The following is a 15,112-nucleotide window of genomic DNA, read 5'->3' as shown; positions in this document are numbered from 1 at the left end:
GATGATCGGTGATCAGTATCGGCTGTAAAAATCCTGATCGGTGCATCCCTACCAAAAACTAAAAAACTAAATAAAACTTCACACACAACAACAAAATCTGCATCACGCATTATACCAAATTCCACTTAAAGATTGATCAAAGCCATGATCATATGTTTATTACAGGACATTTGCTAAATCTTTTAACAGAGATGAAAAGAGCTTCATTTTTCAACATGTCATGTAGCCAAAAGTGCCCCTAATTGAAGAATCACTGTTATATGAGACATATTTAGTTGCAGAAAATGCACAGTTACCATACCCTAGACTTTACTTTTTGTCAGTCATTTATTTGTTGGCAAACAAGTTTCACTGGTACAACAAATATTTGTGAGAGATCATTCAGCCACAGGGAAAAATAACAAAAATTATATAAATAAAATCTATAATCATAATGTATGAAATGATAAAAAACTATATGTGCGGCATACATTTTACTTCCAGACATTTTGCAGAATAGCATGTACTTTCATCTTTTTTCTTCAGTGAAATAAATAACCATTCATTCTCCTCTGGAAAAGAAATAAGGCAAAAACAAGGTATTCACTCATTCTAAATGTGGGTGTTTAATAAGTAAAACACTGCAGATAAATTATACAAGTTCCTTGTGTGCATCCCTGCCAGACTCACTCTCTGAACGACAAAGACCTTAGAAAGTGTTTGGCAAATGTTATTTGCTTAAACTATCTCTCCAAAACTGACAATATGTTTTCAATATTGGGCTTCAATTAATATTTTATCTACAAACTTGAATCAATGGGAACACTAAATCAAATACAACAAGGAAAAATAATGATTCTTTTTTTGTCTTTGTCATTTTTGTTACTTGCCATTGTTCATATTGAAATGAAGATGTGAAAGAAAACAATATCTTAAATAATGGACTGAAACCTGTTGCTAAGGACAAGAATGGAAATGATCCAAAATCACCATGGTTACGGAAGCGGAGAGCATAGGAACAGAATAAGGACTATCCTGTGTAACGCTAGTGTCTGTACATTTACATAGAAATATCTTAGAATTCTTCGGTATTAGTTTTCCCCTCATTTTAATATTTGTTATTAATACAGCAAAAAAGAAAGGAGTCTCTAGAGCATGTGTGGTGAAATCGTCCTTCTATAGACTGTTCTAAGTCAGTTTTGCTTCACTTTTGCAGGACTATTGCAACAAAATGTGCTGCTGTTCACCATATCATAAGAAACAAAAATTAAAATGCAAACGTGGATACAGAAGGTATTAAAATAGTTTGAGTCACTCAATCGGTGTTGACTAGCCACACTGTGCTACTATCAATGTTTCTGGTGATTATTCATATTCCTTTGGGGTTGCTGAGAGTCAAAACACATTTTGGATTCTCATACATCCCAGAAGGTCAAACAGTAAATCCATCTTTGGGTCCATTTCCCTGTAAGTAGAAGTGCACAACCAATAAGACCGAAAAGAATGTCAACTCTCAAATTCCTCGAGAGTTACCTATAATCCTCTACCGAAGAGAATACAAAATCACCTCCCAAGGTTGTATTGTTTGTTGCAGTTCATTTCTCTGCAGAAATGTAAAAAACAAAAATTGAACGACAACGGATGACGAACGGTACAGAAACGCAGAAGAGCACTCAAAGGAGGGTGTATGGGTATAGCCAGGAGGATGAATAGAGCTGGGCATAAGCATAATGCATGAGGGTTGGTGTGCATGTTCTATATCATCCTCTATAGGCTGGTGACCAGATGTGAGGGCTCCTGCGGCATCTCTTCGGGCAAAAGTTCATCTTTGGGCAGGACAATAAAGCCATCGCTGCTGCCACGACCAAGCTGGTAGTATGAGTGCAGCTGGTTGCGTGAGCCCAGGTTGGGCATGCTCTTATAGTACACGTCATCAGGCTCCCCGCTCCTTGGGAGAGTGTGCATGTCACCACTGTGAGGCAGCGAATGCATGTCGTTGCGGTCAGGATCAGGCAGCGTGGGCATGCTGGTGTAGAGCGAGTCTCTCTGGGGTGATGAAGTGTCTTCTGTTTGCTCTTCCGTCAATAGAGGGAAGAAACTCTCACTGTTTTCTTGCGGAAGGCGTCGACGGGATGAGGAGGTGGAGCTAAACGACATGGGTTGTGGCTGGGTGTGGTTTACAGGGCGTGGTGGTGGAAGCAAGGGTGCATTAGACTCTTCCCTGATTAGCTCCAGACCAAGGCTATCCTCAGTTGGAAAAGATGGTGAGTCGTCCAGGCCCAACACAAGATTAACGGGCAACATGGTCGAGTCTTTAACCCCGCCACCATTGCTGACTTCGTTAACTAACTTGTTCATCAGGTTGCGTCCATGTTCGGCCGTTCGGTCGTGGTTGTTCTGGTAGGTGGGCAGGTAATTGGAGGTGAGCTCTTTGAGAATTCGCTTCTCCAGTGTAGTCTCTTTGTGTACGTTGTACGTGCGGTCAATGATTTGCACGCAGTCACTCAAGTAGTCGGCACTGGCCAAGCTGTAGCTGTTGCCATGGTTACCATTCAGTGGTAGAGTATCCATGGCACTTGTATCCCGAGCATTGTTCAGGACTCCCTCTGCAAGATGAAGAGTCAGAGTAATTAAAATCACATGCACCTGGTGTATCCATCTGTCCAACATGCAAACATGCTTGTAGAACCACACCAAAAAACCTTGAAACTGCTCATCCCTGTGCAGATATTAACTGGGCTTCCAAACTAATGCTATTGTGGGTACTGATTCAATTTGTCAAGGGTTCAAAGCTGACTTGAGGTTTAGAACTCATTGAAGAATTGAAATGTGCTAGTGAAGCCCTTGAACTTACCTGTCAAGTGCATCTTCATCTATACATTTTGAACATTGAACAGCCTCAAATCAAAGCAAAATCTTTCTTACAACAGACATATTGCATAACACTCATATTACAGACATACTGCAACACTCAGCAAAGCTGCAAGACACAACAAAAACACAATGCACATTCAAAATGCACAAAAATACACAACATCCATGCAATCACTTGCTGTGTAAAAGCAACTAACAAAATCATGCTGGCCTTTATATGACACTCATATATTATTACATAACAGAGAGAGCAGCTTCTCTTCGTCTTTAGAATTTGACATTCTAGAAACTACTAACCACAACATTTGAACTTAATGCTTCCAATGGGCCATGTATGTTTTACTTATCAGTACCTTACAAGTATGCTAATCGTACTTCAGAAAAAAAACTTGGGTTTCAAAACAACAAATTGTCCACTCAGCTTCTATTTTAACAAAAAGCATATATTTGTTTTGACGAAAAAAAAAAAAAAAAGATTGTTATTATAATGAGGTTGAGAGTGCTCTCTGATTAGAATATTGATTTAAACATCTGTTAGCAGAATGGTGTTTGCTATTGTATCAAGAAGGACACTTTAAGGGAAATTACATTTGGTAAGCAATGTTTAGTTTGACTCCCATACTTGTCTCTCTGTAGGGCTCTTAAAGGACAGCATAGAGAGAAAGAAAGAGAGAGAGAGTGTACAGGTAAGCATTCACAGTGACCGCTCAAAGAGAACATGCACACAGTTTAATGAAGCACATATAAATGGTTACGGTCGACCTGCTTGTTTCACCTCAGACACACACCCCCACATCCCCTCGCAATCCCTGGACGCACATGTAAACCACATGAAATTGTACTTTGAGACCCCGGTAAACGTCTGGAGGGCACGGAAATGGGTTTCTGGCTCCATTAGTGGTGCGCTCTGCTCTGCATGCGGTAGCACAGTCAGAATTGTATTCGGTAAGAGAGTTATTGATCGGGCTAAAGAGGAACATTAAAAGTGGCTTGGGATCTATTCGTAATTTCAGGGCTTTTATTGATATTACATTTCAAGGTCGCTACAATGTTGCCAATTCAGATGAAGAGGTGGTTATCCTACGCTCACCCCTCCCCAATCATTTGGTCCGAAATGTGTCTGTAGAGCTTTTCTCCGAATTCTCACAGAATTGTTTATGGGTTCGTGAAGGTGGCACTAACTAAACCAGGACTTGACAGAATAGGAAGCCGATCACCAGCGTAACAGACAGACAAGAGTGAGACAGCTGCGTGCAGAGATGCGTTATTGCTACCTGGAGAAGCCAGGCCTCCAGTTGGCATCTCAGCATGAACACATGGTGGATGCCTGTTCAAAAGGAACTGACTTCATATGCAGCTCCAACATTTATTCTTTTAATCCGTGCTGCAATGTGCCACAATCAAGAATGGTGTTCAGCATCGCTGTCCAAACCCATCTGCGTGAGAATTGCGTGTCTTCAAACCAGTGGACAGTATTGTCCTTTGATTCGGCACTAATGCAAATATTACAGCTGCATACCGTATCTGTCTAGAAGTCGTTGTTTCGCATGTAGCCCTGCAGAAATGCATTCATTCTTTTCAGTTGCATTAGTGCTTCGACAAGTCACAATCAAGACAGACTGACATCTAGTGTCACTGCCCAAATTGATCTGCATGAAATATGCTGCATGTATTAAAAGTAGTGGACAACTTTGACACGTATAACAATTGCACTTGCATTTCCATCTAGATTAGCAAATCATTATCCTGCATTCGCCCTGTGCTGCTAAAGTCATCTAGTAATCTCTCTCTGTCCGTAGAGCATTCTGAATTCTTCTGTATTGATAAAGGTGGTGCTATCTAAAGCATGAGGTGACAGAAGAGGAAGAAGATCACCAGCGCAACAGACAGACAGGGGTCAGAGAGCTGCGTGCAGAGATGCGTTATTGCTAACAAGACAAGTCGGGCCTCCTGTGGGAATCTCGGCGTGAACCCATGGTGGATGCCTGTTCTAAAGGAATGCTCTGGATGTTTGAAGTCTTGCTCTGAAAAACTGAGCATGCAGCCCTGTAAAAGTGCATTCATTCTTTAATCAGTGCCGCAACATGCCACAATCAAGACAGACTTATGTTGAGAGTCGCTGTCCAGATACATCTTCGTGAGACACGTTAAAGCTAAATGTCTTCATAGGAGCTGACAACTTTGTCCTTTGGTTCGGCACTAATGCACATTTAAAGATTGCTGTTGTATTTCTGTCTAGATTAAGTTGTTATCCTATGTGCCCTTTTCTGCTGACATCGTCCAGAAATGCAAGGCCTACTGTGGACATCTCAGCATGAACGCATGGTAGATTCCTGATGTGTTTCTTACTGACTGTTTCGTATGCAGACGTGAAGCAGCGCATTCCTTTTTTGAATCAGTGCTACGCCACACAATCAAGACTGACTGACGTCTAGTGCAACTGTACAAACCCTTTTGCATGAGACATGTTAAATTGGCAATTTTGTTGCATTTGGATATATAATGATTGCAGTGGGATTTATGTCATGTAGCAACACAATTAAGACTGATGACCTGAGTCAATGTTCAAATACATTTGCATGAGACATGTTAGAGATGCTTATGCTCAAAGTGGACTATTTAGTCCTGCAATTCGAAAAACTAATACATGATAAAAATTTATTGCAGTCGCATTTCTGTCCCGTAGCAAGACAGCCATCCGTCACTGTGGTTTTTTCATGGAATTAATTATATGTTTGTTTGGACCACAGCGCACCAGACAGAGGACAAAGATGACAGCAAACATGTTCACCTTAAAGCATCATAGCAGGCGCCCTCCCCTCCAAAACACACACACACATACAGTTAGTGGACAGCAAGTTAAAGCAATGGAAGATTGCAGCACACCTTGAGCATTGTACATGCTGAGGGTGGGGTTGTTATAGACAGCAGATTCGCCCAGTAAGGTGTTATAGGGGTTGTTAGAGGCGTGCGTGCGCAGCAGAGAGTTTGGGATGATGTGATTGGCCATGGCACCTGATGCAGCCACACAGATGGAGAGAAAAACAGACAGAGAAGATCAAACAAATGCAGCCACAGTGTTAGCATTATCATACAGACATCCCAGCAGCAGCCACAGAAAAAGCAAGAACATTCAACCAGTGTTAGCATTCTCAAAGCAACACAGAATTGTTCACTGTATCAATTTTACATGGACTCTCATTGGTTAATGGGGGCAGGGTGTGTCGTTCACACAGATAATCAAAATGAACGAGCTAGATCATGAATGGGTTTTCCCAAAAGCATTGTTAGCCAACTGTAGTCGCAATTTTTTTTATTGTTATCCAGTTAGTTCAACAATTTGGTGTTTCCTTAAACCATAGTTTCAAGGAACATTCGCAAACAGCATCGCAAAGTTGTGTGGTTGGAACTACAGCTCTTTACTTGTGGTTAGAAGCATAGTTTCTTATTAGTTTGCTTATGTATGTCAACATCATTTGACCTCCCTGCAGCTTCTATTTCTTTCATTCTATATCTTTTATTCTGTAAAGACTTTTCAGGGCAATTAACAAGCACTTAAGAAACAGTTCATTCCAGGATTTTTGCAGAAAGTGGCGTTCTGAAATGTCAAAATGTAAATGCGAATGCCATTTTCCTTATGCCGTTTAAGGGATTAAGAGAAAGTGGTTGTTCTAGGAACCTTCTCTTTAGGTTCTATTATTATAACCATAAACTAACGGTCCCAGAATGTTGCAAGGAGGTTTTTGTGTGACAAACTAAAAAGGAACTTATACAGAACATTCAAAATTTTCAGTTGAACCGACTAACTGACTGACACTGGTTTATTTATTTTCTCAGTAAATAATTCCTTCTAGATGTAAGATTAAATGAGAAGCAGAGATGTGCACTTCACTGGTAAGAAATTAATCTAATGTAAGCCTAGTTAAGGTTAATTGAATGTTAATTACATTTTTAATCCCTGTCTATAAAATGACGAGGAGGAGGGCGGTGCCGGGGCTGTGACTACGCATGCCCGGCCCCCAATCGGGCTAATCAGCCGAGGAGAGGGATAAGTGCTGTGGAATGCGGCAGTTCGGGAGAGAGCTCTCCCATGCAGCTGCCATGTGTACGTATATGTTTTTGTGTCTTTTTGTTTGAGTTCCTATTAAAATATTACTTTGATTACATTTTCAGCCGGTTCCCGCCGCCTCCATTTTAACCTTGTTACAAACTGTGTTGAAGTCATTGATTATTTGGAATAATTTACTTCAATATCCGCATATTAATGTCTGGTGCTGATCAGGTACAGTATTTTAAGAATAGCTAAATCGAGATTCAGTTTTCACTTTGGTACTGATGTACAGCAGTGTTGCAGAAATTATATATATTATTCTTTCAAAATGTGTTGTGGCTGATTTGAATGATTATATAATCATTATCATTTATTAGAATAAATAATGTATCGATGGGTTCGTCTGTTTATTCAGGTTGCAAGCATAGATGCAGAAAAAAAAATACCTCAAAGCTCTGTTCTGGGAACGTTCTTGAAACCAAAACCTAACGTTCCCGAAACGTTCTGGGAACCAAATATTAGTTGGGTAACACACCTAGGTTTCAGCCAGAGAATGTGGCTTATGTGTCCATATAAATGCTTAAGCGGCATACTTGTAGGTTTTTGCAGACTGCACATGCGAGTATGTGCTGAGGTGCACCGGGGGAACCACAGAGTGTTACATAAGAGGGAAACCCCACTATTGCCACCGCTTACATGATGCACGTAAACGCAAATGCTGCTTTCTTGCAATAAACAGCTTTCTGGTGTCCGTGTAAATGAGCTAAAATAATTTGACACCCATTCGATCTCTGCAGAAGTTAATACTCCACTGTGTAACGTCATTAATGACAGCTCTATATCGTTGAACCGATGTGGTTCAAACGATGGATGTGCAAAAGTGATTACATTTTTTGTAAACAGTTGTGGCTAGCTTGTTAATTTCTCCAACAATGCATCATACTTATGTGTTCAAACAGCGAGTTGCATCATTGTATGGGAAACACACCCCAGGATGGTTGACTAGTCATCCAACAACCACCTAATTGGTTAGTAAGGTCTACCAGTGAGCTTATCCAAAAAACAAAAAAAACAAAAAAATGTGTGCGCGTTACACGTTTTAGTTTATCAGAGGTGTTTAAAAAGGGGGCAAATTTAGAGACGTAAGTACTCAGAGTGGGCTTTAGCGTTCTTTGCTTTAGCTTGCTGAATGTTATAACTCTGCAAGAAGTTGCATGGCCTTTAAAGCACAGCTTTTGTAACACATTTACTGCCTTCAAAAATAACTTTAGACAATTACTGCTGGACTTCAAATCGCCTGCTATGAGCAAAGTCCCTGTTTACGCATAATCCATAGTTGTTGTTTTTTTGCAATAAAAGTAGATTTAGCCTATTTATTTGTTGAATATCTTCCAGGGCTCAGTAACAAATGCATCCAGGGGTTTGGTGGATAGGATTACATGGAATCTGTGTCTGAGGAATTCAATTGCAGAACTGAAACACCTGTCATTCAGAAATTTCTTTGCATCCCCTGCATGTTTGTTTATTTAATATTTTGGCTAATTCGATTATGCTTTCAGCTACCAACAAGAGTGTAGTACTCTCAGCTTTGTTTGATGCATTTTAGCATATTAAAAATCCATTCTGCAGAATTCTCAATATTCTTCCAAAATCAGTGCAGGGGAAAAAAAAAAAAGAAAAAAAAAAAAAAAAGATTCCGCTAGGCCTAGTCATGAACCCGGACCAGCCTATTTACCACACACTAGCTGACTTGTCAGTTTTGAAAATGTGTCTTGGAATTTCTGTTTGATTCTCAAATTAAGATCCATGTACAATGTGTGTTCAGTTATTCAACAGAGGTCTGATTATGCTTAGAGTAGGCGTGTTTATCAGGCTGTCAGCTAATTATACATGTATATCTGAGCTGGGCTGCAGCATTGGCCATGTGACCCCAAAAAGTTTCATTCAGGTTAAAAGTGATTACAAAAATTGTGCGTATTGAGAGTTGAATCTGACAACACCTCCCTTTGGGAAAATGTAGAGATGTCCTAATTTGTATAAACAATATATATATATATATATACAGTATGTGTGTGTGTGGTGTCAGTAAAGTATCTTGACGAGTATCATGATTTCTTTGTAATGTCTTTCACACACTCTTTCTGTCGGAGTACAGCTCTCATCTCAGTTTAATACAACTGTCTGCTTGAAGCACCAAAAGTGATAGAGCATCTCACACACTCTGTTCTGGGTTAAGTGCTGTGTGAGTGCGGGCACACGAGCTGAGAGCCTAATTATTGGCATTGTGACACTTCCTCCCTCTCAAGAGGGTCAATCCATCATCATAACAGAACATTACTGTCTCACTCAATAAATACAGATACAGAGAGAGAGAGAGAGATCAGTGAGTACCTTCAGTCTTTCAACAAACTTTAGTTCAATTTGCCTATTGCTCTTCCTTATTTATATTATTATGTGTTTTTGTCCTTTGTCATTTACATGTTAATTCAACAGAATGAATATTTTTAATTGTAGAAATTCACTGTTAATCCATTAATTGTAATCTATTGTAAAAATATTTTGAATTACTAACTTAAAAAATAATTAATGAAAAAAAAAACATTTTAATAGTGATTGAAAACAACAACAAGACAATATTAAGCTGTGTTCTACATTTTAAGAATGACATTTTTATGTTTATGTAAAGTTTATTGCTGGATTCAGACATCCAGGTTTTGGTAAAAGAGTTGAACAGAAAATAAAGAGTTTAACAAAGTATCAAGCCCTATTTTGTACGCTATTTGTGGAAAATGCCTTATTTTCTTCAAATAAAAGTGGCCTGGTTTCAAGGCATCTGCTGTTCTGTGCTGACCAAGCAGGGCTTTTGCTCAGGGAGTGATTTCATACTGATGGCTCGCCGATTGTATCTGCAGAACATCAATATCATTTCGACAAACTTTGAGAAGATTTCACTTTTAGACAAGCCACCCGCTAAGCTTATTCAATTCTCAGCCACCTGTTTACTTCTCACTTACACAACACACAAAAAGAGTTTGAAAGAACGTAAATGCAATCTAAATGTTAATTAAATTAGCTCAATTAAGGAGCCTATTTTCTCCATTTCACAATGTCATTTACTTTCTAAAAAGTAAATAAGGTTCAATAGTTTCAAAAAGGAAACTATTTCCAAGCCATAAAATAGATACAAGTATTTGCATATTGAGCTTTTCCTGCACCGCTGATACATGGCAAGACAAACTCTCAGATTCTAAATTGGCTCTAAATAAATAGTTTATTAAAGGAACATAACTGCAGTTTTAAGTTGTAAACTCGCATTGAATCTGAGCACAAATGTGTAAAGAAACCTAAGTACTACACTCTTATTGGCAGCTGAAAGCATAATCAAATTTGCCAAAATATTTAATAAACCAACATGCAAGGGCCAGGGAATGTGTTACATTTTGTGAATCCCAGGAATTTTGCAGAATTCCACAGAAAGCTCCATAGATTCAAGTGAGTGTCCCCTCTATGATGTCACATCTGATCAGCACCTGTATAACAGACATTGAGATGAGTGTGTGTATGTGTGTACCTCTGTTGAGTGTAGCCGAGCTGTTGATGTCTCCCGTTATGAATGATGATTCTGTCTGCTTCCTCACCGTGTCGTTCCACATCCGGCGGATTCGGCTCTGTGAGCAATGTCACATCGGAATTTTTAAACACACAACCTACCAGAGACTAACTAACAAACATTCCTGAAACTGCCTGCACTGATAGCACCAGAACCAGCACATAAACTGCAACTAATGATGATAGAATTTTACTAAAACATACTCATATGCTCACGTACAGTGGCCCTTATAAAGTAATTGGATACTTCTGGACACTTTTCTGTCAACATTTACTCAACCTCATGTTGTTCCAAATCCGTACGACTTACTTCTATGGCACACAAGAGGAAATATTTTGAAGAATGTTGTTGCCAGTGTTGGGTAAAATACTCAAAAAGTAATTAGCTACAAATGACTTATTAATCCTAGACAGTTGCAATCAGATTACTGATTACTTCATTGGAAATGTAATCACATGACTAATTACTTTTAAGTTACTTTCACAACAAAGTAGTGCTGGGTAGTAACAGATTACATGTAATCTATATGTAATCAGATTACAAAGTCAAGTACTTGTAATTTTATTAAATTACATATTATAATACTAATAATTAGATTACAGTTACTTTTTGATGGATTATATGAATCATATTAATCTGGCAATGGCAGTAAATTATGCTTAATTTATTTAGTGATCCCCCTAATTCTTCTTTTCTAAAATCTTTTAAAATTTTTATTCTAAATTAGCCTACCACTGATATTCATTAGACTATGCCTTTTCATGACAAATAATTATGCAATTTACTAAACACTGTTGTACATATTGTACAGCTGTGAACATATAATTATAATTATAATTTCCATTGATGATCTTATTGATTGTATGTACAGGTGCATCTCAATAAATTAGAATGTCGTGGAAAAGTTCATTTATTTCAGTAATTCAACTCAAATTGTGAAACTCGTGTATTAAATAAATTCAATGCACACAGACTGAAGTAGTTTAAGTCTTTGGTTCTTTTAATTGTGATGATTTTGGCTCACATTTAACAAAAACCCACCAATTCACTATCTCAAAAAATTAGAATATGGTGACATGCCAATCAGCTAATCAACTCAAAACACCTGCAAAGGTTTCCTGAGCCTTCAAAATGGTCTCTCAGTTTGGTTCACTAGGCTACACAATCATGGGGAAGACTGCTGATCTGACAGTTGTCCAGAAGACAATCATTGACACCCTTCACAAGGAGGGTAAGCCACAAACATTCATTGCCAAAGAAGCTGGCTGTTCACAGAGTGCTGTATCCAAGCATGTTAACAGAAAGTTGAGTGGAAGGAAAAAGTGTGGAAGAAAAAGATGCACAACCAACCGAGAGAACCGCAGCCTTATGAGGATTGTCAAGCAAAATCGATTCAAGAATTTGGGTGAACTTCACAAGGAATGGACTGAGGCTGGGGTCAAGGCATCAAGAGCCACCACACACAGACGTGTCAAGGAATTTGGCTACAGTTGTCGTATACCTCTTGTTAAGCCACTCCTGAACCACAGACAACGTCAGAGGCGTCTTACCTGGGCTAAGGAGAAGAAGAACTGGACTGTTGCCCAGTGGTCCAAAGTCCTCTTTTCAGATGAGAGCAAGTTTTGTATTTCATTTGGAAACCAAGGTCCTAGAGTCTGGAGGAAGGGTGGAGAAGCTCATAGCCCAAGTTGCTTGACGTCCAGTGTTAAGTTTCCACAGTCTGTGATGATTTGGGGTGCAATGTCATCTGCTGGTGTTGGTCCATTGTGTTTTTTGAAAACCAAAGTCACTGCACCCACTGACCAGCTTTTTAAAGATGCTGATTTCATTTTCCAGCAGGATTTGGCACCTGCCCACACTGCCAAAAGCACCAAAAGTTGGTTAAATGACCATGGTGTTGGTGTGCTTGACTGGCCAGCAAACTCACCAGACCTGAACCCCATAGAGAATCTATGGGGTATTGTCAAGAGGAAAATGAGAAACAAGAGACCAAAAAATGCAGATGAGCTGAAGGCCACTGTCAAAGAAACCTGGGCTTCCATACCACCTCAGCAGTGCCACAAACTGATCACCTCCATGCCACGCCGAATTGAGGCAGTAATTAAAGCAAAAGGAACCCCTACCAAGTATTGAGTACATATACAGTAAATGAACATACTTTCCAGAAGGCCAACAATTCACTAAAAATGTTTTTTTTATTGGTCTTATGATGTATTCTAATTTTTTGAGATAGTGAATTGGTGGGTTTTTGTTAAATGTGAGCCAAAATCATCACAATTAAAAGAACCAAAGACTTAAACTACTTCAGTCTGTGTGCATTGAATTTATTTAATACACGAGTTTCACAATTTGAGCTGAATTACTGAAATAAATGAACTTTTCCACGACATTCTAATTTATTGAGATGCACCTGTATGTGTGTGTATATATATATATATATATATATATATATATATATATATATATATATATATATATATATATTTTGCCTAATTGTATATTTTTATATACTTTATTTTCTATTACATTTTTATTCTATTTTTATTTATTTTTATTGTCTTGTTGATGTATTTTATTGTTGTGCACTGGAAGCTCCTGTCACCAAGACAAATCCCTTTTATATAAAAATAGAAGTCCTTCACATAGCACATAAATGGACAAGTTCTATATCAGCTCTCACTCTCAGGAATGTGACTGTATAATTAATGCTGTTGCCCTAATACGACAGTTTGAAATATTTTTAAAAGAATCACAGTGAAATATGATTTCTGTAAGTCATCAAATACAAACGTCTCTTTTATGCTCCAATAACTGCTGCTGTGAGCCCCAAATAGCTAAAAACTTTATATCTGCTTTTACCTTAGGAAGTTTTTAAAAAAATGTGCTATTGTTTGCTTGGCTGAATAATCCAATGTTATATCTTAGATGTCCAAAACAAAATATGCCATCCAGAAGGAAAAGCATGCAAAACAAATGATCAGAAAATATGTTTTCAACTATTGATGATAAAAAGATTTTATATGATCGATTTTATCGCAATGGGGAGGATCTCAGCTTTCTAATGACACTGAGATTGAGCTTCTAGTCCACTCAGAGGCCGAGATATTCAATGAAACAAGAAGGGTGGTGCTTGAACTAAAAATTAGACGATGTTTAAGGGGTTAAAAAACAAATCCTCATCAATAAGAATAATGCACAGTATCTTTTTCTGCCATCGTTGTAAAACACAAAAACAAATCATATCAATTATCATATTTTGATTGATTTAATATTTAAGCACAATATATTTTAAAATATAATAGAATTATCCTACTTAATGCATGTGACATTAAATAAACAAAGATGTAAAAAGTAATTTAAAAGTAATTCAAAAATTATCTGATTAGATTACCTACAAATATAATCCAAGAGATTGTGTTACGGATTGTAATTTTAGTCATGTAATTTGTAATCAGCACCAGATTGCAATTCTGACGTAATCTACCCAGCAGCAAAGGTTGTTTCTATGCTAAACTAATTCAAAATTTACAAGTCTTCAGCTGTCACAGAAACGCAAACAGACATACATATGAACATAATTCATGTTTTAAATTCTACACAAATAATACTAATTTAGAAATGTTTAACCCAATTAATGTACTTAAAAGTAATTAACTTAACTGAAAGACAGTAACTGTAATCTGATTACAAAAAATAAATGTAATTTTGCACTACTTTTTTTTTTTTTACTAAAAAAGTCATTAGATTACAGTAACTAATTACTTTAATCAGATTACACCCAACACTATTTGTTGCTGTTTTTTCCCATTAAATGAAAGTTACTTGGGTCTGAGACTGTCAGTCTCGAACATTCTGCTTAACATCTCCTATTGTGTTCCACGGAAGAAAGTCAAACATGTTTGGAAAAACATGAAGATAAGTAAATTATGACAGACTTTTCCTTTGCGTAAACTTTCTCTTTAATACACTCTTAAAAATGTATTTAATAGCATAGATAAGATATCAAACCAAGTGGCATCCGCAAACAAATGATGCTAGAGATTTTCTCACAACTAACTTCACATTTACTTGAAAACTGTGCTATATTTCTTTCAAATAAATGGCATTTTTAAGTTTGGCTTAAGTATCCAAATATTGAAACAAAAGTAAACACAAGTAAAAGTATCTTGTCGGCATTAAGAGTCGTGCCGTTCAAAGCATATAACTCATCTCTCTGACATTTACACGTGCACACACACAGGTCGCGGGCCAACGCTGCATGTTTCTGGTACATGTCAGAATCCTGTTACACTTGTTTACAGACATCTCAACAGATGATCCCTAAAAGGCTAAAGGTCAAATTGGACACCTTGTCTCCATGTAAGCAGACATACTGTTACCATGGAAATGGGATATTACAGCAGAGATATGCAAAGCCAAAGATTTGTATGAGACAAGGACGACACACATTGAAAATCCTCCCTCCATATCTCTTTTTTAAAGCAAACTACGGTTAAGTCCTTCAAAGGACGGACTTGGAAAGAAACTTGTATTTTTATGAATATTTCTCCATGAATGAATACATTCTTTGTGGAGGATTTGAATTTCCAAAAAAATAA

General features: G+C 37.8%; 1 protein-coding gene across 1 annotated transcript in view; it reads right to left on the bottom strand.

The window, feature by feature from the left end:
• Positions 1-308: 308 nt before the first annotated feature.
• The window catches only part of LOC127456476 (adhesion G protein-coupled receptor L3-like), a 369,401-nt gene continuing 354,597 nt past the window's right edge, over positions 309-15,112 (bottom strand). Inside the window, exons 22-25 of the mRNA XM_051724997.1 lie at positions 10,476-10,572; positions 5,740-5,868; positions 3,476-3,493; positions 309-2,585 (exon numbers count right to left, since the gene is read on the bottom strand). Of these exons, the coding sequence (XP_051580957.1) occupies positions 1,747-2,585; positions 3,476-3,493; positions 5,740-5,868; positions 10,476-10,572 (1,083 nt within the window). The 3' untranslated portion in view covers positions 309-1,746. The remainder of the gene's footprint in view (positions 2,586-3,475; positions 3,494-5,739; positions 5,869-10,475; positions 10,573-15,112) is intronic.

The sequence above is a fragment of the Myxocyprinus asiaticus genome, chromosome 2 (assembly GCF_019703515.2).
Source record: "Myxocyprinus asiaticus isolate MX2 ecotype Aquarium Trade chromosome 2, UBuf_Myxa_2, whole genome shotgun sequence".
Taxonomy (NCBI): Eukaryota; Metazoa; Chordata; class Actinopteri; order Cypriniformes; family Catostomidae; genus Myxocyprinus; species Myxocyprinus asiaticus.
The sequence above is the reverse complement of the archived record's forward strand: the minus strand, read 5'-3'. Positions and strand labels throughout refer to the sequence as shown.